Source organism: Calidris pugnax, unplaced genomic scaffold, assembly GCF_001431845.1.
Source record: "Calidris pugnax isolate Ruff unplaced genomic scaffold, ASM143184v1 scaffold21, whole genome shotgun sequence".
Lineage (NCBI taxonomy): Eukaryota > Metazoa > Chordata > Aves > Charadriiformes > Scolopacidae > Calidris > Calidris pugnax.
Window position 1 is genome coordinate 5,381,431 of NW_015090770.1, and position 25,848 is coordinate 5,407,278.

At 37.0% G+C, this 25,848-nt stretch overlaps 1 protein-coding gene across 6 annotated transcripts in view; it reads right to left on the bottom strand.

Moving 5' to 3' along the window:
- PTPN4 (protein tyrosine phosphatase, non-receptor type 4 (megakaryocyte)) overlaps positions 1 to 25,848 on the bottom strand; it is a 120,466-nt gene that overhangs the window by 23,424 nt on the left and 71,194 nt on the right. For 3 of the 6 annotated variants that reach the window (XR_001411683.1, XM_014939629.1, XM_014939647.1), the window contains 6 exons: positions 20,719 to 20,891; positions 16,625 to 16,693; positions 8,872 to 9,006; positions 7,152 to 7,310; positions 5,102 to 5,110; positions 2,022 to 2,181 (listed from right to left, as the gene is read on the bottom strand). Coding sequence is in view for 4 of the 6 variants with exons in the window: in XM_014939629.1 (XP_014795115.1) it covers positions 2,022 to 2,181; positions 5,102 to 5,110; positions 7,152 to 7,310; positions 8,872 to 9,006; positions 16,625 to 16,693; positions 20,719 to 20,891 (705 nt within the window). In the remaining 2 variants the exon portion in view is untranslated. The remainder of the gene's footprint in view (positions 1 to 2,021; positions 2,182 to 5,101; positions 5,111 to 7,151; positions 7,311 to 8,871; positions 9,007 to 16,624; positions 16,694 to 20,718; positions 20,892 to 25,848) is intronic. The other 3 variants (XR_001411684.1, XM_014939639.1, XM_014939658.1) reach the window with 1 other exon arrangement.

A 25,848-nucleotide genomic window follows, 5' to 3' on the forward strand; every position in this document is an offset into this window, starting at 1 on the left:
TTAAAGCAAACATTTCTACATGTAAGGAAGCTCAAAATCCAACAGAAAAATTAAAAACTTGGGGGAGGAGAGGAAAGTAACAGCATAAGATACATTAATGAGAAGAAAGGGTGTTTAGGAAGCTTGATCCTATGCAAATAATTTTAGCCTATGTTCACTGGCACAGGAGACCAGACTCGGGTTCCCGGCCATGGTGAACAACAACCAAGTGCTCATCTGCAGTGCTTGGCAACTTTTGTGCCATTGCATTCCCCAGACAAAAATGGAATAATAATTTCCTGCTTTAACAGGCTATTTTGACAGGTTTAGAATGAAAAACCTGAAAAGAGCACTGTGTATCATCATTAATGTGTGTGACTGAAGGGACTCCTGGCCACACCTGTTTCCAATTACTTCTGGACATTCTCAGACTGGATACTTAGGAATTGCAGATGGAGTAAAAAGTTGTCATTCCCATATATATCCTACATCAGACAAAGGAAATTCAATAGCTAAATGAAGTCAAAATGGTGAGGGGTTTTCCTTAAAATGTTGAGATTGAGCAGCAGAAGAGACTTCAGTGGTGCAGAAACTTGAAGGGCATTCTGATCAGAAAAGCAAGTTGGGGAAAAAAAAAAAAAACACATTCCAAATCCTAAATTTACAATTTCACAACATTTCAGAGTCATGCTGTGTTCCTTCTTCTCTAATACCCAAAATAAAAAGCCACCAGCAGCCCAAATTAGATCTTCAATTACAACAGTGCACTGCCGTAAGCGAGGCTGCACACATGCGGCCCATTGGCCCACAGCAAACAATCACACCAACAATGCACAGAGAAAAAAGAATCTCATTCTCACGCAGCTGTGTTGGTTTTGCAGAACTAAAAGGAGTTCAAAAAAAACCCACTGAAAGTTATTTTTGTCAATTTGGTAAAGATAACTGAATACAGAGCAGAGAAACTTGATGAGCAAAATAGTGTTATCTTTCAAAACAGACCAGTACTTTAATATGACCCAGGTAAGTGCTAAGACAAAGCTGTTAAAAATTTTGTTTCATTATTTAAAGCAAGATATTTTACAACATTCCCCAAATGTTCATAAATTAATGAGTTTCCCTGTTGCGTGTTATATTAAAACCCCAGCTACAAAATTAAGTATGGGGTTTATGGAAATCTTAACTTTGCAATGAGGTCTGAGGCTTAGAGTTCAGAATACAAATAAAAATAAACCAAAGGCATTTCTAAAACATCAATTTTGGGAGCTGACTCATAATTTTGAATGTCTGAGGTCGGCAAAACTGTTTATACAGTATTTGCTACATCTGGATGTTAAACAGTTACCCTGTCTTGCAAAATGTTCCTTGACTCACATCAGTACAAAACCAAATTCATTCAAAAACTTCTGGAAGGGGGGAAAAAAAAAAAAAAGAAAAAAAAAAAAAATCACCAAAATGGTCAGTGAGATCTCACCTCAGCCAGGCAATAATCAACTGACTAGGTTACTCATCTAGCATGTGCTTAAGGGTGGAAAAGGAACTTTCACTCAGATTTTTACATGCCTTATCACAAGGTCTCGGTAGCTTCTTGGAAATTCTATTAAGAAATGCAATCACAGATTGACGAATCCTCTCCTGACAAAACTGCCCTAGGAGCTGGGAGGCTCTTTTAGTTTCAGCTTTTTGATAAAAGCTAGATGAAACACCAGTGGTAGTGTCTGCAATGTCTTCTTTAAAATTGATGGAAAATGATTTCTCAAAGAAGAGGTTAGTTAGAAATTTCTGCACGTGCTGCAAAGCTAATGTTCAAAATGTTTGCAAATCCATCCCAAAGCAGTCATTTGATGACAACTGACAAAGAACTACTCCAGCAGGTGACACAAAGAAGTGGGAGCTGACGAAGAGACAGTATGTACAATGGAAATGCTACAGTGTAATGCACAAGCACAACAACTCTCCGAAATGCATTGGAACCAAGTTCAGGAAAAGGAGGACTATCATTCCAATAAAAGGCAGACGGGTCAAACCGGATCCAAAAAACTTACTGTGGATTTTTCAGGTGATGCGGGAACATCAAATGTTTCATTAATGTGGTTTTCCAGTTCTTGCTGTGAGTGTGAATGATGAATTTGGTTCCAACTGTTCTTTTTAAATTGTTTGGGTGGTAACGCGGGAGGCTGCCCATCTATAGGAGTCTCTTGAGATCTAAATACCAAAATAGAAGTATGAAGTCAAACGATCCATGAGAAATTGGCAGTTTTTTCAGGGTTTCAAATAAACTGAAAATGCTAGGAGAAACGTAAGAGTTCGAGAGCTGAATATTGGTATGTATTTTTAGAATTTCAAAAATGTAATGTGGTGGAATATACTGGAAGTGTATGTTTGGAAATGTTACCGCTTTTTTCTTGACAAGCAACTATTCACAGAGCCAGTAAGTTCATCTTTTACACGTGACTTTTTTTTTTAAAGGGTTTTAGCACTCTGAACTCACTTTATATTGGAACATTATAAAACTCATTGCATCTATACCCTGCACTCTTGCTAAAATAGTATTTCTAAAATAGATATGTCAATATGTTTTCCTCAGCAAGAAAATCAATTAGTTTACATATTAAATTAATGCCCACAATTTAAATCCTAAAAACCAGACAAAAGCAGCATAATAAACTGCTTCCACACTAGCTTTTGGCTTTTGATCTAAAAATAGGAGTGCAAGTTGAAGACAACTCAACTGTCCCCCTCCCTTTATTTGAAAATCCCACTGGAGATGACAGCATTAAATTTTAATTTTTCAACTTAAAAGTATATGTATACATTTCAAGAGAACTTTGTTTTTTCCCCCCGCTCTTGAACATATTCCCCTTTGAAACATGCACAGCTGTGAAACATTTGTAAAAATGGCATTCATTGCGTGCCTTTTTTACTTGAGCTGTAACACCATTACTGGAGACGAAATAGCAGAAAGTCCTATTTCTGTTTTAGGTCTGCAAGCACTCTACTGCAGATTAATAAAAATGTTCTCTGTGTTTACGTATAATACGGATAATTTCCTTTATTAGTCCTTTTGGAATAAAAGTTTAACTGTGTAATTTGTATTACATAACTGTATGATTCATCTTTCATGATATGGCGTTATATTTAAGAATTAAGAACATTTTGAGAGGCCCAAAAGGGCAGTTAGCACACAGCTCCCATTAACTTCGTGTGAATGCCAGTTTCTGAATACCAGCAACAACATACGCCTTCCTCCCCATGAACCACATTAAAAAGTATTATTAAGTAATTTAACGACTCATGACAACAGCCCACTGATACGAGTGGCAAATCCCCAAAACCACCAGGAATGAAGTTACAGGTTGCAGCTAAATCTAAAGAGGAGGCTACAACCAGAAATGGGTGCGTCTGTTCTTTCTTTCACCCGCACCCACAGCCCCTTCCCTGAAGTTCTCTGGTGCTCCTCCCTCGGCCGAGGCAGCTTACCAAGCAAGCAAAAATAAATTGACTTTTTTTGGCCAAGGCCGGGTAGCTCTCCGCTGATTCAAGGAGGCAAACGGTTCATCACAAGGTCGGGGAGGGAGGTACAGTCCCAGAAGACAGAAATAGGACAGTGCCCCTTTCGTTATCAGCAAGCTGTAGTGGTAACTCATACCATAACATCCCTCTAAAAAGCCCGGGTAACCACGTGAGGAACCCTACTGTCTTTAACTGGTCCCCAGCCACGGTAAACTGTTAGCAGAGTAAGACCCTCCTCATGAGACAGCACAACATTTCAAGTCGCTGCAAGTTAGAAAAACCTAAGGCACACACCAAATTCAGCACCATATAATTTGTCTCCATGCAATTAAAGAAAGGCAGATCCCACATACATGTTTTCGAATAAAAACAACAACAACAAAAAAGAATCAGATCACAACTGTCTACAGCTATTTCAAATAAAGGATGAGCCTCTTTCAAAACGCATGAAAATTTAATGGGAAATGGAACACTTCATTTGAAAAACCACAAGTTTTCTATTTCAGTTTTAAAAAAAATGTAGTCAATTTTCTTAGAAAACAAAATATTGATATTTTGTTAATGTATGAAAACAGTACATTTGAAGAGATCCTAATAATATTTTTTCTGTATGTTTTTGCTTAATTTCAACTTTCAGAAAATAGTGGGGGTTTTTCACACAGTGCTAAAAGAAAAAAAGTACTAATTATTCAGTATCTGATGTCTGAATAATCTCATGTTCAAAAAACACTAGGGAATAAAAATATTATTTCTTAACACTTTCAATGCAAGTGACAGTAAAAGAAAGCATCCTTATATTTTATTTTTCAGGGTAAACAGCTTTTCTAAATTCATTTTTTGTGGAGAAAAAGAAAAATATCATGATTGCCAACATTTGCAAAGTGAATTTTCAAGGCAGCTATAAATTATTTAGACATTGACTTACAAAGGTCACCCAGAGCTTTTTAACTCCCTATGTATTTATTCATTCAAGTCTGGCCAGCACAGATTATTCAGCTTGTAAAGTGAAGGGCAACAGTTATGTATTTTCCCGCAAAAAAATTACCCCTGAGAGTTTTCAACTGAATAAAAAAGGAACAGAAACCATGAGGAGAGACACAAAATAAGTCATTCCGATAAAAGCAAAAGATGGAATCTTCTGTTTGACTAGATGTCTGCACGTACATGTCAACAAACACAAATAAATTCCTACCGAACATACAAACCTATAGAAAAGATTTGAAAAGTTACTTAAAAGAGCATTTTAGAAGCAGCAATGCAAGTACTGTAATACATTAGCATAATGAATTGTGAGAACTAACAATCAAGCCTTGGGCAAAAACTTCATGGCTTTATATTTGCCCAGTCAGCTTTGAATTTCCTTATGAATGCTTAGACAATGGCAGTGAAAGCAGCCTATTTTGCAGGCAAAGCAGCCTCTGTTACTGCATTCAGAGATTTACATAACAATAAAATAACACACAAACCCCAGCACTGACAAGCTTTGGGTATTTTTGTTACAGATATCCGGGCTGACCTTTTAATAGACTAAGTAAAAGTTTCATACACACCCCCATAAATTTATTAAACTAAACACATATCACATGCTTTTGGAATTGAAGGTTATAATTACCTCAGGGAACTACAAGCAGAAATCTCTCCATTTAGTTTTGAATAGCACATGCAGATGAAGAAAAAAAGATGTGGAATTAAAGGTTGCATTAGCTAAGCTGTAATATCCCTCTGAACTGCACTGAAGCTCTCATTTCTTTCGCTATGTTGACTCAAAAAGATCAGTAAACCTACTGCCTGTCAGGTCAGCCCCTCTGACTTTCTTACACATGTAAATTCGATCAATAAATAAAAATTCCCAAAAAATTAGCAGATGGATTATTCAAATCTTGTCACGCAGAAAGGTCAAGTTGTTTAAGAAATAGCTTTCTGGACTGTAAAACAGTATAATATTAAGTTATATAGCTAATACCAACTTCATGACTACTTTATTTCGTAAATCTCCAATCTTGAATCAATAACATCACCTGAAACTTTCAGAAGACCCTAATGGGGTTTATGTATTTTTGACAGTCAATGTCCTAATTCTTAAAAATAACTTATGCTAGATATCTATCTTGGGAGATTAAATTCCACTTTTAAGCTTCCAACAAGGGAAAAAACAAAAACAAAACCCCAAAGTAGTTTTCTGCTTGGGCATAAAAAATGTAAAATCACGAAAAAGAAGAGCCATAGTTGCATAACTAATTTACAAAACCACTTCCTTTCTTTTTAAGACTGATTTCTATGGTGACTTACGCAAGAAATCAGGTATTAAATAAACAAATCCCACGGACGCTCAGGAACAACTTCTATAACTTTACTTAAAGGCATAGGAATAAAAGTGAATATTTAAGAATTGTGCTTACTTCACTGTATCACTCTACCAATCAAGTGTTTCTCACCAGTGACTTCAGTTGGAAGTCTTAGAACAGAAGAACCTGACCCTGTGTGGCCTTTGCACATCAGATCTCTAGTATGGGAAAAGATTCACAAGTGTTTCAGTTTTGAGTCTTCCCTGCAATATGAGTAGGTTAAAAGAGCCCACCAAAAAAAAGGGGATTTTGTATTATTAGGCCAAATTACTGTTTTGTAACTCTGAAAGCTAAGTAACTAGCTGATAGTCAAAATTAGGACTACTGTAGCCCGTCATAAAAAGCATCTTGTGTTATTTTACAAAAAGCTTAAAAAATTTTGTATTCTCTGTCCCTCCCCAAACTTACACAGAGTTGTTAAAGGGTTTAAAATTACGTTCAAATACCTTCCCAGAGTAATTTTTCCTGAGACAAACAATTTGTTTATAGACATGTAATTATGTATGTGCTATTTTAGAGCTCTCAAATGGCTTTGAAAACATTTGCACAATTTCCTTGCTAACAGAAATTATCAAAATTATGAGGGCAAGTTTAACATTACATGTATAGCTACATATAAGAAGGTACAGTGGCACTCTTAGTAAGTGTATTTGCACCTTTTGTCCTCAGTTAATCTGCATTTTGGCCACAAGTTACTGAGTATTTCAAATTTTTGAATAATTCAATGGTTTTTTGTCATCATATACAATAATAGTTTTTACTTTGTCCACCACAGTATAGTGAACTTACAGTTTCAAAAAAATTCAGCTAACAGAAAAAATGCCTGATAATGCTATCTTAAAAAAATATATATATACTCTATAACAATATACAAAACACACTAGGAACCTAAGAATTCTGGGGTGCCAGAAAGGTATTTTGCTCACTTATACTTGTGTGTCTTGACAAAACCCAAAATTTCCAGACTCAAGGGAATGAAAAGCTTCTATCACAAACCAACGTACTTCAGTTCTATCAAAAAAAATAACTTTCACTTCCACATCCAAACACTGATGGTCACATTCCAGTAAATGCACACTTTGTGTGTGTGGGTAATCCTGCACCAGGAACATGTCAGATATAGGTCTTTACTTCCGTTTCATTGAATTTTCAGTAAAACTTATCCTAATTCTCCCTAAACAACAGCTACCTTTTTTATTAGATTTTTCTGGCTTTCCTGACCCAAACATTTAACAAGAAATTCTTAATGGCTAGGATATCTGACTTATTTTCAGAAGCCCCACATTGTACCACACAGTAAGGACCAACAGAACTTACGGCGATGATTCCAGTATGATGCTATTAGCCTGGGTGGAAGATGGCGATCTGTGATTTACAAAAACTTCACTCGGGGAAGTGTGAACCACATGGTCCACTAAATGTCCAACTGATGAGGGTCGTAACCGGGCTCCTTCTTGAGTGAAGGCAGAGTTGCGACTAAGAGGGAAAGCACAGCAGTGCGACGTGAAAAGAACATTTGCATTAATCTACGTTGTTTACACCACCACACAGGAATGCTAAAACAATTATTTCTTCTCAGTGCAAGCATACGTTCATATATCTATTTTTACTACATAATTTAATGTTTCAAAAATCACTGAAATAATTTCATTGTCAGATCAACATGCTATATTTCATAATTTTCTTCTTAAAAGTGCTCAAAAATATTTTCATAAACACCAAATGGCTAATTTTTTTTTTTTTTTTCAATTAAAGAAGTCTGAAAGCATTATGGGTCAATGAACAGGCTACTGGACTGCCAGTCCTGTCAATAAGAACAAAAATGAATTCCCAAGAAGAAAAATCCTGGCTCCGTTCATGGCAGAACGCAACCTGAATTCATTAAGATGAACATTTTATCCCCTGCATCTTCTCCCAGAAGAATCGTAAGCTTTGCACTGAGAGTCTTCTCATTTGTGTGACCCAAAACTTTCCCATTTGAAAACTAGCATTTTTCTTAAAATGTTTTGAAACACGCATGATTAAGTTATGTTATGCTATAAGCATCATTATTACACAATTTTTGCAATAATTTTTAAATGCTACAGATATTTACAACAGCCTTTTCAATAACATGCTGCAATGTCAAAGAATCTTAAAACCTTCTGGTTTACACAATACAAAATTGGATAATACCAATTCTTAAGCCAGCTTCAGTACACTGACCAAAATCGGTCATTTTCCAAAAGAAATTAGGAATGATTTTTCACTAACTATAAACCTATCATGTGAAAAGAGTGAGCTTTGAAAAGAAATACAGAAAAATTGAGGGGAATAAACTTGCAAGGACTTAGCATCATAGAATGAGAAGAGTTAGAAGGGACCTTAAAGATCATCAAGTTCCAACCCCCCTGCCATGGGCAGGGACACCTCCCAGTAGAGCAGGTTGATCAAAACCCCATCCAGCCTGGTCCACCTCCAGGGATGGGGCAACCACAACTTCTCTGGGCAACTATTCCCGTGTCTCACCACCCTCACAGTAAAGAATTTATTTCTAGTACCTAATCTAAATCTCCCCTCTTTCAATTTAAAACCATTACCCCTCGTTCTATCACTATGTTCCCTGATACAGAGTCCCTCCCCATCTCTCCTGTAGGCCTCCTTCAGGTACTGGAAGGCCAAATTTCTGATTAAGTAATTTTTCCCAATGATTTAAGTAGTGGTATTAACCAGAATAAATTATTTCTAAAACATCACACAGATTTTATTATCAATCTTTTTCTTGGTCAAACGAATAATGTAGTTCTATTTGTGCTTGAGAAACTCAAGCTATCAAATTTAGGGTAGCGTGCTACATCTTACACTTTTTACAGGTTGAGTGACAAGCACCTAAAATTCACTCCCAAATAGTTTCTCTCATCTGGAGCTGAACCACTCAGCATATAATTTGTGAAGTTATTTGTCCCTGTATCACATTAATCCTTTTATTACACAAGCAGGTAACTCACATTAGAGGTAGACGCTCCCTTCTAGGGAGAGAAGATTTGATGCTACTTACTGATTTGGGGTTCCAGGTGGAGACCGTGATGGTAGGCTCTGTGTTTCCAACCTGTCATCAGACAGTGAGTTCCTACTCACTACTTCCCAGTCCATCCCACTCATTAATTTCCGCGCCAGGGGTTTACTGGGGGATCTGGAAGAATAAAGTAAAATGACTAACCAAACATTATATGAGGTAAGAATAAAATGACATAAAATTCACCACAACGAAACTGTGGATGTTCTATCGTAGGAAACCAAATTATACAGATGAAAGGAAATGTAATAATGTAAAACTATATTTACACAGGCAGCTCTGTATTCTCTCAATATAATGTACTTCATTTTCTGTACTTTGTACAAGAACACCAATGAAATACAGTCATGAATTACTGTTGGCTGGGAGGGAGACAGGTAAGATGGAAGAGCAACCCACTGAACTTCACTAAGCGTTTCTAATGCCTCAAAGAGAATCTGACTCCAACAGAAGAGTCAGAGATCTGAACTTAAAAATAAAAAAACCACCCCAAAACCCCTCTTAAGTTTATTCAGCCACCTCAGGAAAAGTAAAGCAGTGGAAACATCAGCCCAAAAAAACTCCCAAAGACTTTGAAGAACTGAAAGTGAAGTAATCATCAACATAGCAACAGAGCTGCTGGGTTTTGTTTACTCATCAGGAATTTCCATCAAGGTGACATTGATTCTTCCAGAACATCCTCTGTCACCTATAAGGCAGACGCAACCATCCGATTTAAACTTCTATGTGGGCAACCAAACTTCATTTGCTTCTGTGCTACAAATGTCCTTCAGGATAAAGGTTGTTATTGACAGGTGGGTTTTTGGTTTTTTTATACAGAAGGAATTGTATTTTCTACTTGTTTCTTTTTCTCAACATCGAGCAAACTTTTTCTTCTCATTTTCCAGTCATCCCAGGATAACTACAATCCCCTTCTGATGTTTCTTTCACTTATTTCTTAAGCACAAATGAGACCATCCTTGCAATCTCTCATGAAATAGTCTATTTCCCTTCTCTACTGGAAATCATCAAATGAATCATCCAAGAATTGCGGTTGCTTTTTTCTTAGTATCACACGAGATGGTTCAGTCATCCCGCGACTAAACATACCCAGACCTTTGCTGTTTGTTGTTTTCAACTGAAATTTTTTCAGCCAACAACAAAAATGACTTTAAGCAATTCTTAAATATATTTCCTGTGTATTTTTGTGTTACTGGGTTTTACTTCACTTCTAGTACTGCGATGGTGCTACGCAGTTCAAATTTCTCCTCTATCGTTACCCAATGCTCTCTTGTTCCAATAATAACTCCATTTCATCAGTCTTTCGTGCCGTGATCATTTCATTCCCCTTTGCCTTTATGTTCTACCCCTATACTCTACTCCCCAGCTTTGCGCAATGAGGTGACAACATATTATTGTACGAGCGTAACTCCTCCATTTCTTTCCCCAGCTTCACACACCCGTGTCACAAACTAACTTCTGCCTTTGCTGTCCCGGGGACACACGGTAACTGTTCTTTATCTTCATCATTATCGCTTTACTGATTTACTGAAAGTGCAAGTCCAGAAAGAAGGAACTTTGAGAAATTAAGGAACTACCCGCACACAGATTACATCCTTCTGAAAATGAGAACTTTAGTTACGAATACATTTTTGCTTCTCATGGAACTTAAAACTCAGTGCAAGCCACCACCCTACGCAGACTGTCCTCAATATTATCAAAAAAGTCTACAAGAATAACCAACCAAGCGTCAGATCAATTAACCTATCTTCACATGCAGAAATACACAAGTCCTACTGACGTCAACAGTGTTTGTTTGATACTAAAGGAGTGCTGACCTCTGTGTGGAGGGTTTATTTTTGTTTTTACACCCCCAAGCAGTTCTGAAGATGTATTGCATGCTGCTTTGCTGCCCTGAGGATTTATTGAATTACAGCTGACTAATCTCAGACAGTTAAGCAAAACGGGCTATTGTAAATACTACTGTCTCAGGTCTTATTCCACCTGTGAAAAAAAACTAATAGTATATTGATATTTGAAAACAGGGAAAATATCAATTACTTTATTCCTGAAGAAAAACACATCCAGTTTCTTAGCATGCATTTAAGCAATATTAATTTGATTCAGAAAGTAATTAGCTTGATATGTCAACGTCAATTTAAACCAACATTTCAATTTCTGTAATTTGCTTCAGCTGTGAGCAACACAAACCACTTCAGATATTCTTCTTCACAAACAGCAAATTTGAGCAGTTCCGAACAGGTAAAATAACAAGAAATCAGCAGAACTGAAATGTGTGTCTCATGTCATCCGCTCATTATTCTTTTATTAATCAAAGCTATCAATAGCTAGACTTTGTTGACAGCACGTTTGCAGCCAGCAGACGAGCACTCCAAGGCAGCTCTGCCAAGAGGTGGTTTCTACCAACCAAAGAACAGGCTGCAGAGGAACATAATACATGCAATGCTAAATTAGGTAAACACAGGACTGCAGATATAATGTTTTCTGTCACACACCTAAAGGCAGCTATTGAACCTTATTCACCTTCAGTGAAAAAGCAACAAGTGGAATATAGAAATATTGATGATTGGTTGTCGGTTTGTTTTTGTTTTCTTTTTAAATGCGCAACAACAGTGAAAAATTAAATTACAGAGAGAGACAAAAGCACATAGGTTTTTACCTCTTGAGAGGTAAAAACCTAAGTTTTTCCAAAAATCACATTTTTTGACTGCTTCAAAAAAACCCCCACTGCATTGTATCTTAAGTCATAATTTGTAACTACATTTTTGAAAACTTCCTCAATCTATGCAACGAATGAAACAACTCTAAAATGAGAAAAGCATCACCTTCTTCCCTATCAAAAAAACCCCATGTTAAGAAAACTCACCTTTTACTGTGGATAGGGTCTGATCTTTCAGAAATAACACCTTACTACCATGATAAACAGCTGCAGCGTTTATCAGCAAAGGTTCGTTTCAATTATTTTATTAACAGCTCTAACCTCAGAGTCCCACCCACTCATGTTTGTTGCCTCCATTTCCTGTCTTTGCAGAAATTTCAAAGAAAAAATTACCACACTGTAGCACTGAACTTCTCAGTGCTGTGGCTTTTTGATAGTTCTCCTGCCAACACTTCTAAATCTAACAAGAAGTTATTTTTTTTATGAACATTTAAGATATGTACTGAAATATTCCTGCAAATTTCTCCTCTGTCACTAATTCTTTACAATATTCAAATAACTTTCTCATGCCAGAGTGCAGCTGGAGATGGGAGGGGGAAGCAAGCTGTGAAAAACTTTTGAAATGCTTTGATGAACTTTGAAATCCTAAATTCCATGTTTGTCTGCTCAGTCTGGATGCTTCCACTGCACTCCAGCACAGGGCACTGCTGGTTAACAGACCAAACTATTTTTAGATTAATTTTTGTATATCTGCAGAGACATTTCTGAAAAGCTGGAATTCCTCTCTACCTGAGTGGGAACAGAGACTGAAAACTTTACCTGCCCCCAAAATGAAGAACAGTCTTACAAGCTGTGATACATCAAAGACAAAAAAACAAGTAGGCATGAAATTACATCATGCAACTAGAAAAAAGCACGACAAATTACATTAGCTCAGCTACAGTGCACAAAAGCTTTCAAAGACAGAACTTGTTTTGCGTCCCACACCTGAAGTGCTAAATTCTCACAGGAGCTGGGAAAGAAAGAGGGCATTGTTTGGGAATACAGGTGGGAATCTTTAAAATCATTTCTGTCCCAAAAAGAAATAAAACCTGCAGCCTCAGCCTTGCTTTGTATTTTGACAAGGAGTACAGGGAATGCGTTTCTCAGCAAAACTGGCAACTACTGCTTCAGACCAAGAGACAAACCTGTACACAAATCTGCAGCTACATCACAAATGACTACATCACAATTTAAAGCAACTGAGGAATTATTTCATTAACCTGAATAAATGCACGGTTGAAGCAAAATTAGGTTTTGGAAACAGAGATTGCAACTTAATGATAGGGAATTTGCAAATACAAATGATGGACTGAGATACCTGCTCACTATCACACAATGCACACCAACTACCTTGTCTCGGCTCCAGTACACACCAGCAGAAATGGACTGAATCAGACTATTTGCAAGGGCTCTAAGAGACAACAGTGCTCTTTAAGAAATCTCTCAACTGACAACTTGATCAAACTTTTTTCACTTTTATTATCTACTTTCACTTTTATTATGCTCCTGGGAATTCTTATGGGTCTTTCTTGGGTTGTGAATATCCTGCAACAAATGAGGCCAAGAGAATAGCTATAATGAAAATGGATAAAAAAATACCTAAACAACTGCAGCAACAGTCTTTTAAATGCTGGTTAGTGCTGCATGATGATAAGAAAACAGCATCTACAAAATGTATCAAATTTATTACAGACTATCTCCTTCATAGTAATAGATTCCATTATTTAAAATTAATATTTAAATGTTTTTATGATTTGGGGGAAAAAAAATAATCCCTGAATACTATTTGAGCTAATTTTAAAGTAAAAACCTAAGGACAAACAGCTAAGCCTGCTAATTGTAGGCTGCTTGTTTTATTCACCTGTCTGTTGAGAGATTGCAACTTAATGATAGGGAGTTTGCAAATACAAATGATGGACTGAGATACCTGCTCACTATCACACAATGCACACCAACTACCTTGTCTCGGCTCCAGTACACACCAGCAGAAATGGACTGAATCAGACTATTTGCAAGGGCTCTAAGAGACAACAGTGCTCTTTAAGAAATCTCTCAACTGACAACTTGATCAAACTTTTTTCACTTTTATTATCTACTTTCACTTTTATTATGCTCCTGGGAATTCTTATGGGTCTTTCTTGGGTTGTGAATATCCTGCAACAAATGAGGCCAAGAGAATAGCTATAATGAAAATGGATAAAAAAATACCTAAACAACTGCAGCAACAGTCTTTTAAATGCTGGTTAGTGCTGCATGATGATAAGAAAACAGCATCTACAAAATGTATCAAATTTATTACAGACTATCTCCTTCATAGTAATAGATTCCATTATTTAAAATTAATATTTAAATGTTTTTATGATTTGGGGGAAAAAAAATAATCCCTGAATACTATTTGAGCTAATTTTAAAGTAAAAACCTAAGGACAAACAGCTAAGCCTGCTAATTGTAGGCTGCTTGTTTTATTCACCTGTCTGTTGAGAAATTTTATTTCCATGCTTTGTGCTTTGTATCTGTGTTCTCCTCAGTTTGCAAAGACCAGATGATCAGTATTTGTGGCAATCACCAGTCCCCAATTTAGAACAAATAGATCACTCAAAACATCTCAATGTTTTGAATAATTTCATTTTAAGAAAATAACACTGATAGCTTATCAGTGTTATTTTCTTAAAATGAAATGACTCAAAATTTGCTTAGGTAGTGTTAGCTCAAATAAGGCGGTTTCTAGTTAGACACTGATAAGAAAACAATGTAAATTTGAATAGTTCTAGAAAAAAGACCTGAAAACTTTTTTTTTTTTTTGGTAACTGATCTTGAATAAATCTTCTGATGTGGTAATAATGAAAGCAACAGTAATTATTTAAGGTTTTTTGTGTGTCCACTTAATTCTCAAGAAAGACCTTACTGTAATGCTAGCATGTTCCTGGTTTCAGAACAAAAGGCAACTGATACCCACCAGAACTTTCAAAAGCAACTGAAACAAGCCCCCCGATTGAGAGCTTAAAAAGCTTTTCAACAACACACCGACTTTGTCTGAGAAAGACATGCTGAGAAAGAGAAATACAGGTTCCAGGAACAAAAACCACGTTCTACCTGTAAAACCTTAAAAAGTAAAATTCATCCTCTGTATGAATACATCTACTCTGTATTTCAACTTGAAATATAAATGTTTAGAAGACAATGAATTAACTATAATGTTCTTCGGTTAACCTTCCTGAAGCTCATAGTGTTCTAGAAACGTCTTATATTTCAAATTTTTTCACCCTTGAAAACACTAAAAAGGTCTTCAAAATTGAAAATAGATTGATTGCACACTGTGATAGGGAGGACAAACTAAGAAACAGATGATCTATTAAAAGCTTTTCAAGGTGTATTTGTTACAATAGGCCATTAATTTCAGTTCACTGACATACACATATTTGCCTCAGACATTTATCAGTCATCAACATTACTAAGTAACTCAAAAGGTGAGGATGAATGCTGTATTCCTTAATCTAAAAGCAACAGTGCAAAATAAAATTACTGATGACAGAAGACCTAAGTATTTTATTAGCTAAAAAAAGCCAGAAAGACTTGAGAAAACATCAGAGCAAGCCATGGCTACCATGGCTGTCAATTTTATCCAGAGTATATATTACAAAATACAAGTGACCCCAGAACCACTTGTTCAATTTTGACTCAAAGGGAAGAGTGCCATCTACTGAATAAGAGTTTCTAAAATGATAAGTATCCTCCTCAAGACCAAGTATCGACTCTCCTCCACCACACTTACTTGTGGGAAACTGCCAAGTTCAGAGTGCAACAAAAAAAAAATAATTTTTAACTGACTCATAACTGTCATTTAAATAAATAAAACTCAGTTGTCACAGTGTTGTGACAAGTAAAAATCTAACCAGACTCCCAAAGTAAACTAAATAGAGTAAAAAGATCCAATTCTATAGCACACAGAACAAACTGGTTTTCAAAAGAATCTACCTGTTGAACAAACATGTCACAGTACTTCTGCCCTCAAACCATTCTAATACGGAGCTGGGTATTTACAGTGTGATCAGCTAAAAAATCAAATTATGTTATATTGTATGGGGGAAAGAAGGGGGAGGGGGGGTGGATGGGGAAGGGCAGGAAATCAAGACAGAATTCACCAATGCTCTGAAAAACAGTGTTAACTAAACTGTTTTTGTTACTAGAAGTCTGCGAGCATAAATTTGAATTCCAGAGTTCCTTAAGGGTTAACTATGCTAAAAGACATTCACCATCTCAGTAAAAGTATAAGGATAAAAAAAACCTTGGAGCATGCTCCCTGCTCATGAGGATCCTTTTTAATAATGATCTAAAGGGATGCAGCAGCAGTTTGAGTTTTGAATAGTGTATCATAATTTCTGAACGAAGAACTAAATCTAAGTCTTGACTGTTTTCTTGTAATCACTAAACCCCTCAGGAATCTGAAACACAATTAAGTAATAGGTTCTATGATTCGCCAACGACTCTGTGACAGAATACCTTCAGAAACAGCTCACTCCCTTTTCATAATAAAATACCCCACTGGGACTATAGGGATGATAAAGCTGTTCCCACCAAATCAGACATTCAGTACCTTATTCTAATGGCAACGTGTGTACAGTTGTAGGTTGTTATCAGGGATAAAACACAACCAGTAACTCAATATTGTAATGGGAGAGCTAAAGAGGCCATTCCTTGCAATAGACAGCACAAAGAGGGCTAGTACATGTAACAGCAAACTGCACAGATGGAAGGCAACCCTGAATTTTTAAAATATATGAAGGGGGAAATATTAAAGAATACCCTTATTAACTTTTCTATCCTAAGATTCTCTGCCATTTCTGGCTGCTTCAAAGACACAGCCTCCCATATCAAAATTAAACTCCTTAATATGGTTGAGTCAAGGCACCAGCAACAGTTGACAACAGTTGCTCTTTATTTTACATGTTTGCAAACAGAAAACAATGATCCCATAACATATTAAAAGACACAAACAGGAGACTTACTGATCCTGTACAAATGTAAACTGCTTACCTTGCAAACACCCTGTCTTTGTTTGCTCTTTCTTTACCATACTGCACAGACTGGACCTCTGTTCTCCCACTGGAAAGAAAAAAAAAACCAGAAGCAAACCACTAAATGCAACAAACTTAGGATAACAATTTCTTGCTTCAAATTCAACCATCTCAACAAAAAAACCCAAAATTCACGATCAAGCAATTGTGCTACCTTCAGTACAGTGTAACTTTACACAGCATTTGGGTAGGCGTAGGTCATCTTTCCCATTAGAGTATAATTACATAAAGCTTTCTCTTCTCTTCCTTTTTCTTCTTAGCCAAAGCAATAAGAAAGTTCTGCTTGGATCCTTGAATAACCACACTATAACCTTTCCTGTCATAGCCACAATCAAAGGTTACAGCACCTCCTCCGTACTCCTCCTAAACTATTCCCTGAATTGCTAATAACTTAGTCGCTACTGAGTTCAGCAAAATATCATGAAGAAATCAAATGATAAGCACATCAGGATTGAATTCTTCTATGTAACTTGTCAAAACCAAGATTAGAACTTGGAACTTGCTGACTTTTCACATAGGACCAGATGTCTTGTGTCAAATCAAAGATCCTTTATACTATCTCATAATGCCTGTTTTTTTAAAAAAAAATACCTTTTTTTTTTTGAGTGTCTATCAGCAGTTAAAAATTGGTGGCAAGATACTAGCAAAACTCCCTCTTTTTGTAACTTCATACCAAGGCACAGAGTTAGAGTCCACATGTCCTAAAATGATACTGATATTTAAAACTCTGCTCTTTTCTGTCCTTCACTTGCCTATTTAAGGTAAAACAGAACCAATTTTCTTTTCAGTAATTTTACTTTTTTAGTTGTCTCTTCTAACTAACTGCATTCTCTGAAATAACAAATCTGTCATTTGTTTGGTGCCCAGCCCAAACCACGACACTTAAAGGGACTTTCACACTCTGAAATCAAAGAATGCTTTACTATTTTCACATTAATTTCACAGAACTACTGGATGTGTGAAGGCTGCAGAAATGGCCCAACTGGAATCTCACAAAATTCAGCAAAGGGAAATGCAAAGCCCTGCACCTGGGGAAGAATAACCCCACACACAGGCTGAGGGCCAACTGCCTGGAAAGCAGGTTTACTCAACTCTGGGGAGACAAGATCTGCAGTGCTGTGTCAAGTTCTAGGGGCCCCCAAGTCAAAGGGGCCCCCTAACTCAAACACAGGACCATGAAGGCAATTAAGGGTCTGGAGCATCTGAGGTATGAGGAGAGACAGAGAGCTGGGACTGTTGTCAGCCTTAGGAAGAGAAGGCTCAGGGGGATCAAACGAGTGCATATAAATGCCTGATGGGGAAGTACAAAAAACAGCCAGACTCTTCTCAAGGGAGCCCAGAGACAGGAATGGGCACAAACTGAAATACGAGATATCCTACTTAAACAGAGTGGGGGAAAAACAACAACAAAAAACCCCACACAACACAAGAAAACTTCTTTTACTGCGAAGGTGGTCAAACACTGGCTCAGGTTGCTCAGAGATGGTGTGGAGTTTCCATCCTTGGTGATGTTCAAAACCTGGCTGGACACAGTCCCGGGCAGCCTGCGATAGTGGACCCCGTTTGAACAGGGCACTGGACTAGACGAGCGTCCCGAGCTGCCTTCCAACTTCTGCCACGCTGCGATTCTAAGAAATCTCTCTCTTCAAACATGCTGCCTGCTGACTTCCTGGAGTTACATTTTTAACTCTGACAAGCAGTAAGCCGTCCACATTTCCCCCTGTTCCTTTCCAGTAACTCTAACGTTGTATTTGCCTTTCTCTAACAGCTACTAATAATTAATGTTTTCAGAGAACTAACAACAAAGCTCCAGGACAGTAATAGCTTATTTATGTTCCTCCTCTTTTTTTCTCCCTGCGTAGATTATTTTGCATTTTTGGACACAGAACTCAACCTACCATTTTATTGCCTGCTCACACATCATTGCAACATACCACCGAAACTTTCTCCAGCCAACTTCAGCTTTTAGTACAAAAACCTGTATCACTTCAGTGGTAACTTCTCTTTGTTGTGAAGAAGGGACCTACTTGTTTCCCATCTGGTTAAAGTAGTCGCTAATACACTAGAACTCTTCATATTTTGGCAGTTTTACTTCTTTAATGAGTATTTAGTGATGAACACGATTAGAACCACTTTAAAAATCCAAGGACAGTGTACAGAAGTCAGATTTTCTCAACATTAGTTTTCTTGATCCCTCCTGGAACCTTTTTTGGTTTTGTTTAAAAAAAAAATTTGCTCCATTAGAATCTTTTAGTCCAATGGAACTAACAGATTACATAACACATTTAATAATTCAACAATTTCATGTCTCTGATTTCTTTCAGAAGTGGAGAGAATTCTGTCTAGCCCTGGCACTTTAGTATTTTATTAGTTCGTTTTAATCACAGAAATGTTGGCTGAAAGTCTCTAGTCCAATTTCCTGCTAACACTAGACCATGTCTGTCAATGGCTTTGTCTAGCCAAGTTTTGAAAGCCTCCAAAAATAGAGATCCCACAACCTCCCTGGGTAACTTGTTCCAATAACGCACTACTTTCCTAGAAAAAACAAAAACCCCAAAACTTTTCCTGATGTCCAGATAGAATCTTCAAGGTGAAATATGTGGCTGTTGCCCCTTATTCTACCACCTGCCATTACCAGCACTAGTTTGGCTCCATCATTTTTGAAAACGCCCTTGAAGTAGCTTTAGGCTTGTTACTAAATTCCCCCTTAGCTTCCTCTTCACCAGATTAAATGAGCCCAGTGCCCTTAACCTCTCCTTGTGTGTCCTGGAACTACTGTGCTGCTGCCTCTAAACAGCTCTCAAGCTACTTGCAGAAATTCTAGCCTTTTGGCTGCTTCATTGACTTTAATGACCTTCTTCATTTTTATGCAGCTTCCCTTTTTCATCTTACATTAACATAAGTTGAATGTCATCATCAAACAGCTATTCTGTAATAGTAACCACAGCGATTCGAATTCAAAATCTTTACAGAAATGAAAAAGCTGCCTCAAATTCACTACAATAACATTGAAGCAAGTCTCAAACACTGTTCAGGATCACAGAACGCTGTTTCTCAAATGGGTGCTGTGAATGCTGGTCAAAAAAACCAGATGGTATAAAAATTTAGCCACTGAATTACTTTCCCCTTCATACATTTATGCAATTCACAAGTGTAACAGAAATAGTCTGTTATTGTGTTTTCTAGCTTTTCATCATCTCCCTTTGTACGTCACAGACACTGTTGCCATTCTAGAGGGATGATTAGTAGTAGCTCCATTATACTCTACGCCAGGCATGATTGAAACCATCAGCATTCTGCATTACTTGCAGAGACATTTAACTCACTTACTGAACTGAGAAGTTTGGGTTTTTTTATAAAAAGCATAAAACACTTTAAAAAGCGACACCACCCACTCCACCATTAGAACAGAAATTATACTTGGGGATTACAGTTATTCTACAGTATTCTTTGCATCTCCAAGATTTTGCCTATTATGTCAAGTTTGTTCTTAAAAGTTATGGACTTAATTTCATCCATATTTTCTAAACTTCTGGTTTTGGTGCAGAACATGTATGTCTTTTGTCTTCACCTAGTTGCCTATTTGTATGCATCTAGCTTAAGTGGGCTTCACACTTGTACAAGCTTCATTTCATTGATTTCTACTTGATCTTTATTTAGGTCTGGTTTGTTGCTGTAGCTGCACACAAGATCTGAGGACCATCAGTTTTCAAAAACATCAGGCCAAAGACTTTGAAGTTCCGAGACAACATTTTTAAGATAAACATAATGCAGCAGGTAAGCAGGTAAAGAAATGCAGCCTGAGAGACAGTCTCAGAGTACAAGCTCAACAATGACCACTAATAATGCATCAATTATATGCCCAAAATATCCTAGAAAATTACTGACACCATTTGAAATTTAGGTCAACAGGGAAGGGGAACAGTTGCAGGATTCAAATGCTAATTGAATTATGGCACCTTTTAAATATAGATTCTAAATAGCTACCTATGTTCATTGATGATTTGCCTGTTCTTCTATGTTCCTTCCCATACGTTTCAAATCAGCACTTACCAGTACCGGAACTTGGAACCCAAAGTGAAATAATGTGCAAAAAAGTTCTTCTGAGGGGGGAGCGGTCTGTCCAAACGGAAGAACGTGTGATGTTCAACACAAGCTTTCCACAAATTCTTACATGCTCGGTAATTCACCATATTGAATCCCAGTAACGTTTCTCTAGATTCATGCTAAAAATAAGAAAAAATTATTTCAGATAAAAATTATTCCCAGTTACTTTTGAAATTAAGAGAAATACTGTTAGCATGTTTTTAATTATGCTTTTAGAAGTGGTTCTCTAATTTTACATTAAATTTATGTATTGTAAACCCTTTTACAATACGTCTTAAATTTTCTTTAAAGATTTCCCCCTCCCTCCCCTTTTTTTAAAATGAGCCTGCTCAAAGGTTAACAGTCTGTTTAGTGATACTGAAATAAGCCTAGATGGGAAGAAATGGTCCCATAAGGTAGCACTCAAGCTACATTAAAAATTTCTGTGATTTGAGAACTCAAAGGCAACACGCCTCCCTCTTTCAAGATTAATACAATTAAGACAAGGAACAGTCATGCACATGTGCCAATCAGAGATTGGGAACAGGTATTGATCTCAAGAGCAACTGATGTATCTACTTCTAACTGATTAATTAGTTTCCTGGTGAAGGAAAGAAGCAAAATTGCAAAGCAAGCTAAGCTATTCTGCCTGTTGAGGGAGCTTGATTACAACCTTTGTAGGTAAGAAAACATCATCAGCACTTTGCTTTCTCTTCACAGTACTAAATCCTCCCCAACTCCTTAGCTGTTTTCACTTAGCAGTAAACTCCTTTTCCAAGTTAAGTTTTTGCTGGCCAGCTCATCTTTAGATCTGCAGAGATACTGGGGCATAGACCTGCAACTCCTCTCTCAGTGTTGTATTTGGGAAGGTGTCTAACAGCTAAGAACGACACTGTAATTTCAGCCACAAGATGAATTTAGGGTAAAGAATAAAGTGAATTTAAAAGTAAACAGCAAACTCTGAGCATCTATTGATGAAATTATTTGCAAAAGCTAAAACCTGATCTTTTACTTCAATTTATAAAAATTACTTCTCTTTTTTCCTAATTTCCAAGAATTGCCAACTGTTCCCTGTATGCAAAAAGCTAAAACCTGATATTTTACTTCAATTTATAAAAATTACTTATATCTCTTTTCTTAATTTCCAAGAATTGCCAACTGTTCCCTGTATACTGGGGCATAGACCTGCAACTCCTCTCTCAGTGTTGTATTTGGGAAGGTGTCTAACAGCTAAGAACGACACTGTAATTTCAGCCACAAGATGAATTTAGGGTAAAGAATAAAGTGAATTTAAAAGTAAACAGCAAACTCTGAGCATCTATTGATGAAATTATTTGCAAAAGCTAAAACCTGATCTTTTACTTCAATTTATAAAAATTACTTCTCTTTTTTCCTAATTTCCAAGAATTGCCAACTGTTCCCTGTATTTTCAAGACATGTTAACAGAAGTACTTAAAAATTAAAAGTCACAAAGAAGGTAACAGAAACTAAGTCCATTACCCATTCAGTTTAAAAAGGCTTTATCAAAAATGTAAATGCACAATAATAGAAACAAGAAACATCACTATTCTGAAAGAGAGCAACTACGTCAAAATATGGACTGCCTCATCTGGATCCAGTAAAAGACAAACCAGCTAAGATTTCAGAATCCAGCAAAAAGTTCTCATGATGTAGCAAATTTTAATGCTCTCTCAGCCTTTTACACTGTTGGGAAAGAGAAATTGACAAGTTGTATGAGCTGATGATCATGCATTTTCATGTCACTCAGAGCATTATAATTGTGGGTTGGTGGGGAAAAAAAACCACCCTGTCGTTTCCCCCCGCGCATTTTTATGTCACTCAAAGCATTATAATTGTGGGTTGGTGGGGAAAAAAAATACCCTGTCGTTTCCCCCCAGTGTGTATTCCAGAGAATGAGCTGATCCCATTCTTATGCCACCATCTGATGACTAGATCAGGAATGAAGCATGAAAGAGGAGCTGGTATCTAAGCCACCCTGTCGTTTCCCCCCAGTTTGTATTCCAGAGAATGAGATGATCCCATTCTTATGCCACCATCTGATCACTAGATCAGGCATGAAGCATGAAAGAGGAGCTGGTATCTAAGCATGAGGAGCTGTAGCTAGATCAGCTTAATTGTAATGCCAAACAGCACTTTCACAGGAACTTGGTGTGTTAGAGCTTTAAAGGTACCTTAACAATAGTTCTATTCATAGCTTTTAAGGCTTTCATTGCAGTGCAGAGAGAACTGATTCCCAAACTCTACCTTTCATCTCAATTACAGCTAGAATCAATTTTTAAGGTAAAGAAGAGTATAAGATATTGGCTCCTGAGTGCACCTGTCCTTTCCCTATCCACCCCTGCAGGTTCTGTAATATCCAAACCTAAGTTGGGCCCTTGAAATTAATCTTTGCTGATGACTCTGGGGTGCAAACCCTGGTTCTGCTGCTGTCTGGTAGCTGGATTTAGAATAAGATTGCCCCTGTTTTCCCTGAAAATAGTAGGCTTGAATCAACGTGGGCTTGGCATTGAGAACCCTAGGAAACATTTATAACACTTCAGCCAAAAGCACATAAAATAACAGGACATTTATACTGCAGCCTATGAGAATGTTTTATAGCACAAGGCTCCAGGAAGATGCTGATTGCTCTATGGTACAACGTACAGGTATTTCAGGGTTTTAGCTCTGTTGAGAGTGTTAAAAGAAAGCCTCAGGGAGTCACAGTTGGATTCTGCTCTGAAATGACTGTCTTACTAATTGTGTCCATGAATCCTATTAGAGAAAAGAAAACAGTCTGCTTGGAGGGGGAGAAGAGTGAAGCAGCTGGAATGCAATACCAGTGACGAGGCTCAGGGCCCAAGGGTGAAACTCTAAGTAAACCAAATATCACCATGTAACTTAATTTAAATCCTAACCTTACAAATGTACACTATGTGGCAGGCTACCTATAAAATCCAAGAAGGGATTGGAGGGACAGGGCAAAGTAAAGTCTAATTCATGTTTGTGGTTGCTTTTATTAAAAAGACAAAACCAAAAAAAAAAGGAGAATGGATATTGGTGGCCCTTGAAAATACAACAGCTCAGCCCTTGAACATTCAACTTGGGTGGGGACATTCATTCAAATCCACCTTTGCCTGACTTGAAACAAGAGATTTCAGAGCAGATCTCTTGTTCTCAGAAAAACTGGACTGAAAACCATATGCTCTAGTGGGTTTCTCTCACTTTTCCTAAAGTGAGAAACAAAGAAAAATCCCAGAACAAAGCAAATACTCCCTACCCCCATCTCTGAGAGAGACAAAAAGACTTGCACTTTCTAAGCTGCAGATGCTTCAGAGACTCAAGATATTCCACAAACAGTGGACAAAAGTCATGTGAAAGCCTAAATGCAACACAGACTGTGCCAACAGTATCTGCTCTTCCCACAAAAAAAACAACAGCAGAAACTTTGATAGGATCAGGCAACAATCATCCAGTCATTTAACGAATGGCAGCATTACTTAAGATCAAGTATGTGCTTAGGCAGGTAAGCCCATACACCACCTTGTGATTCTAGCCCCAGTTTTTCTAAAAGTCTGTAAGAAGAAAAAATTCAAAGCACAAACCTCAGATACATAACCTATAATTAAAAAAAAAATAAAAATATTCATTTTGGTCACTCACTGAAACCAGGTCTTAGTCATGGACAAAACCTATCATATTGGTTTTTTATAGACTCAAGTAATTTTTCAGTGGAAATCTGTGCCCAAAAAGAGCAAAAGAACATGCTGAACAGTTTATTTGCCTGTCAAAGAATCAAGACCACTAAACTATGCTGGACAGCATGAAGAGTTTGATGCTATTGACACTACAGCAGCCAAGGGTACAACTAACTAAAACCAGAGAAGCTCAGGGAAACATCTAGAAAAACGAAACTACTGAATTGTTCTCAAACAGCTTCAAAGCGTGTAAGGGAAGCAGCATGTGAAATAAAAAAAATATGGTGAAAAAAACCACCGTTGAAGCTACGGCTCTGGGAGCTTCTAACGTCAGATGAAGAAGTCATACATATAATATTCTTTTCCCCCCACAAAATCATAAAGAAACAATGGAAAGAAAATCTACTCCAGTGGATGCATGCTCCAGCTGTGTCATTGTCAGAATTCACAACCAGCTTCTATTCGAGATTATATTATGCTACCAGTGGAAAATGACTTTGACGTTAAACTGCTCCATCTGACTTCCTTTAAGTGATTTATTTAAACACAGATATAATCTACTGAAAGTAGGCAAATAATCCTTTACTTATGTTGATGCCTCTAAGCAATGGCAAGTAAGGGAATAAATTTAATAGGCGATTAAAAGATAAGGCACTTGAACTTTTGAGGACAGTTGCAATTAAAAGCTCTCAACACTCACAAGCACTATTTGAAAAATATCTGTTTCGAACTACTTAAAAGCATATATAGCCCAGCTTGGAAAAAATAAATACACTGGAAAATTCTTCTTCCAAGACCACTAATTTAATATCCTATAGCATCTCAGCTTTACATCTGAATAAATAGGGTTACTCAGCTGTACTATTTGTTATATATTTACACAGGACTTTGAAACACATCATCAGCATACCATGAATGTATTTTCACTGCCATATCATAAATTGGTGCTTTTAAATATACACTCAAAGCACTAGAGCAGAGATATTTTACATACCAAACATACAATCACTGAGTCACCTCACCTAGTTTCTGCTGCTGAAAAAGAGCCATTTAGGCTCCTTTTATTGTTAATGGGAGTGACAGCAAAAGTAAGCATATATCAACAAAGAGCAACTTAATCCATCCTAAAATGTGCTTCCAATTCATGCAAGATCTTTCACCCTTTGCACGTGTCTTGTTACTATTGGAGGAAGTCTAATGATTAGCTTTGGTTAGCTAATTACCATGAAACAGAAAACATGTTCTTTTAATCTAACTGAAGCTGAATGTAGGTGAGATGAATCTTATCCTACAAGTCTACTCAGGGAAAGTAACTCTGAAAATAATTTTAATATTAGGTTTGATTAAAAAATGAGTTTAAGTATGCCTTCTTTGGAAGGCAAATTTGAGCTTTGATCTTAAG